We start from the raw sequence: 2,263 nt of genomic DNA, 5'->3' as shown, positions 1-2,263 counted from the left end.
ATATAAGGCAATAGTGTTGGCGCTAAAACTAAAGCTAACAAGCTAAACTGAGGTCTTCCATCCATATTTTCAGTTCCAGGCTGAGTCATTTCTACCTTCTCCTCTCTGTCAACGCTCTCTGGTTTCATTTAAAAGAGTCGATCATCAGATATTGTCCAAGATTAACCTTCAGGGTGGATATAGCTCACTAGCAGCCTCGCATTGATGACCTATCCATGTCATCATTTACCCAGAATGCTTTGTGTGTAAATAAAATGGCTCCGTCTGTGTTAAAATGTGTATTTTAAAATTAAAAAAACTAAACAGCCTACAGGATTTTTACAGCCTTAATTTTGTTGTTAAAATATATGTTTATCATATAAAGTCTAATGTTACAGATAATCTGGGATCCTTCAAAGCTCATTTCTGAAACAAAGACGTCAAAGAGTTCCTGAACCTTGAAAATGAAAATGTGGCACCATTCAGCAGCACTCAGACTATACATATACGTACAGGTGATAACTCGCAACTGTTAGAATATAGGACAACAAAGATAAAAACAATTTAAAAAACTGGTTTGACAGTAATATGTTACCATTAAATTTGAGCATGACAAAAAATCTTTCCATCCCTTTTCAAAGATTTTAATTAATTTAGTTATCTTATCATGTTTTATGTTTTTTTTTACATGTTTAAAATAAACCTGAACTAACATTGTGACGACGCCATCATAAAAAGACCACGTTGTCCCCAAATGAAAATTCAGTTTTCATTTTATTTATGTGGTGCCTAAATTCTGTTTCAGTACTTTGTTTTACTTTGTGGCACCTTGGTGTTGGAAAAGATTGAAAATCTCTAATAAGGTTTTGCCAACACCCATTAATTCATGTTTTCTGTCTTGTTGGGTTTTAACACTCTCTCCAGTAAAGGATATAAATAGTGCTAAGTACAATTTGCCACTAAACATTAACTTGATATTGAGCACCCACTCCAGAATGTCTGTTCTTCACTGAAATGTGTTTTCCTGCCTCAACTYGTGATATTTTTCTGAAAGCACCACAGCTATAAATAAGAAGCCTGTATATSAACAGCTTTGGACCAAACTGCACGGTGACAGTCGTGAGATGAGTGAGTGACGAGAGGGAAGGGAGGGGAGGCAGAGGAAAATGTGAGAGAGGGAGAGAGAGAGAGAGAGAGAGAGAGAGAGAGAGAGAGAGAGAGAGAGAGAGGCTCCACAGTTGCCCTTAGCAGCGCAGCCTCATTCCTCTACAGTCAGGCTTCAGGAGCTCGTCTTCTTCCCGCTCATTTTTTTCCTCGAGTCAACATGTGTTGCTGTTTTCTGTTTTCTTACATCTAAGAAGTGTGAAACTCCCCGTTTGGGTTTTCTCCAAGTKTTTTTTCCTTACCTACTACACCTTTTGCTGCAGGGGGTTATGAAGAAAAAGGTGTCAGCTGCAAGTTGAGTTCTGCGTTTGAGACGGCCTTGGCAGGTGGGGTAACTGGTCCCGCTCAGGAAGGGGAGGTGGGGGAGAAGGATGTCTCTGCAGGCGGGAAACGAGAGCACTGCAGGAGTGTCGGAGCAGGGCAACCACAGCCTGGAAGTTGTTGACTATAATGTGAGCTGCACCAACAGCTCCGTCCTTCCCAGACCAGTTGCCAGAGCCCGCGGTAAGACCTTCTTTGTCTTCTTCTTCATCTTCAACATGTGTTCCGAGCAATGGCTTCAAAACSCATTCAGGTGGCACCTTAAGGCAACATTAACCCTCAAACAAATCTGTTCTGAATAAATATTGTCATACATTTATTAGAAATTATGAAATGTTACCACAGACAATGAATGGTAGAGACAGACTTATCAGATTTACTTGCTTCACCTTGCTGGGTCGTTGGAGTATGTCCCCAACAGTGATCAGGACAAGTCTAAAGTCCATCACAGGGACACGAAAAGACAAAGGAGACAATCATCCATCCTCCATCTAGGGACAATTTAGATCACCAGTGAGCCTACAACCAATGTTTTTAATCTGTGGAAGGAAACCAGAGTACTTAAACCCATACATGTAAGAGAAGAACATGAAAACCCCACCCAGAAAGACCCCAGGTCTGTATGCAGTCCTGTGACTTACATATTGGGAAGCAGCAGCTCCAACCATTGCACAGCCGGGTCAATCAGACAATGTTAGGTAATTTTTTTAAAATCTGCTGTGCCTCAACCAGTTACCAATAGGAAACCATCTCCACAACTTAGGGTTTCTAAGCAAGAATGTTGCTATATATATATATA

At 40.5% G+C, this 2,263-nt stretch overlaps 1 protein-coding gene across 2 annotated transcripts in view; it reads left to right on the top strand.

Annotated features, from left to right (window-relative positions):
- The first annotated feature begins 1,223 nt into the window (after positions 1 to 1,223).
- The window catches only part of LOC106519142 (cholecystokinin receptor), a 46,009-nt gene continuing 44,969 nt past the window's right edge, over positions 1,224 to 2,263 (top strand). For both annotated transcript variants that reach the window (XM_014010686.1, XM_014010685.1), the window contains exon 1: positions 1,224 to 1,647. In XM_014010686.1, coding sequence (XP_013866140.1) covers positions 1,515 to 1,647 — 133 coding nt within the window. In that variant the 5' untranslated portion in view covers positions 1,224 to 1,514. The remainder of the gene's footprint in view (positions 1,648 to 2,263) is intronic.

This window comes from Austrofundulus limnaeus, unplaced genomic scaffold, assembly GCF_001266775.1.
Source record: "Austrofundulus limnaeus strain Quisiro unplaced genomic scaffold, Austrofundulus_limnaeus-1.0 Scaffold72, whole genome shotgun sequence".
Classification (NCBI taxonomy): Eukaryota; Metazoa; Chordata; class Actinopteri; order Cyprinodontiformes; family Rivulidae; genus Austrofundulus; species Austrofundulus limnaeus.
The sequence above is the reverse complement of the archived record's forward strand: the minus strand, read 5'-3'. Positions and strand labels throughout refer to the sequence as shown.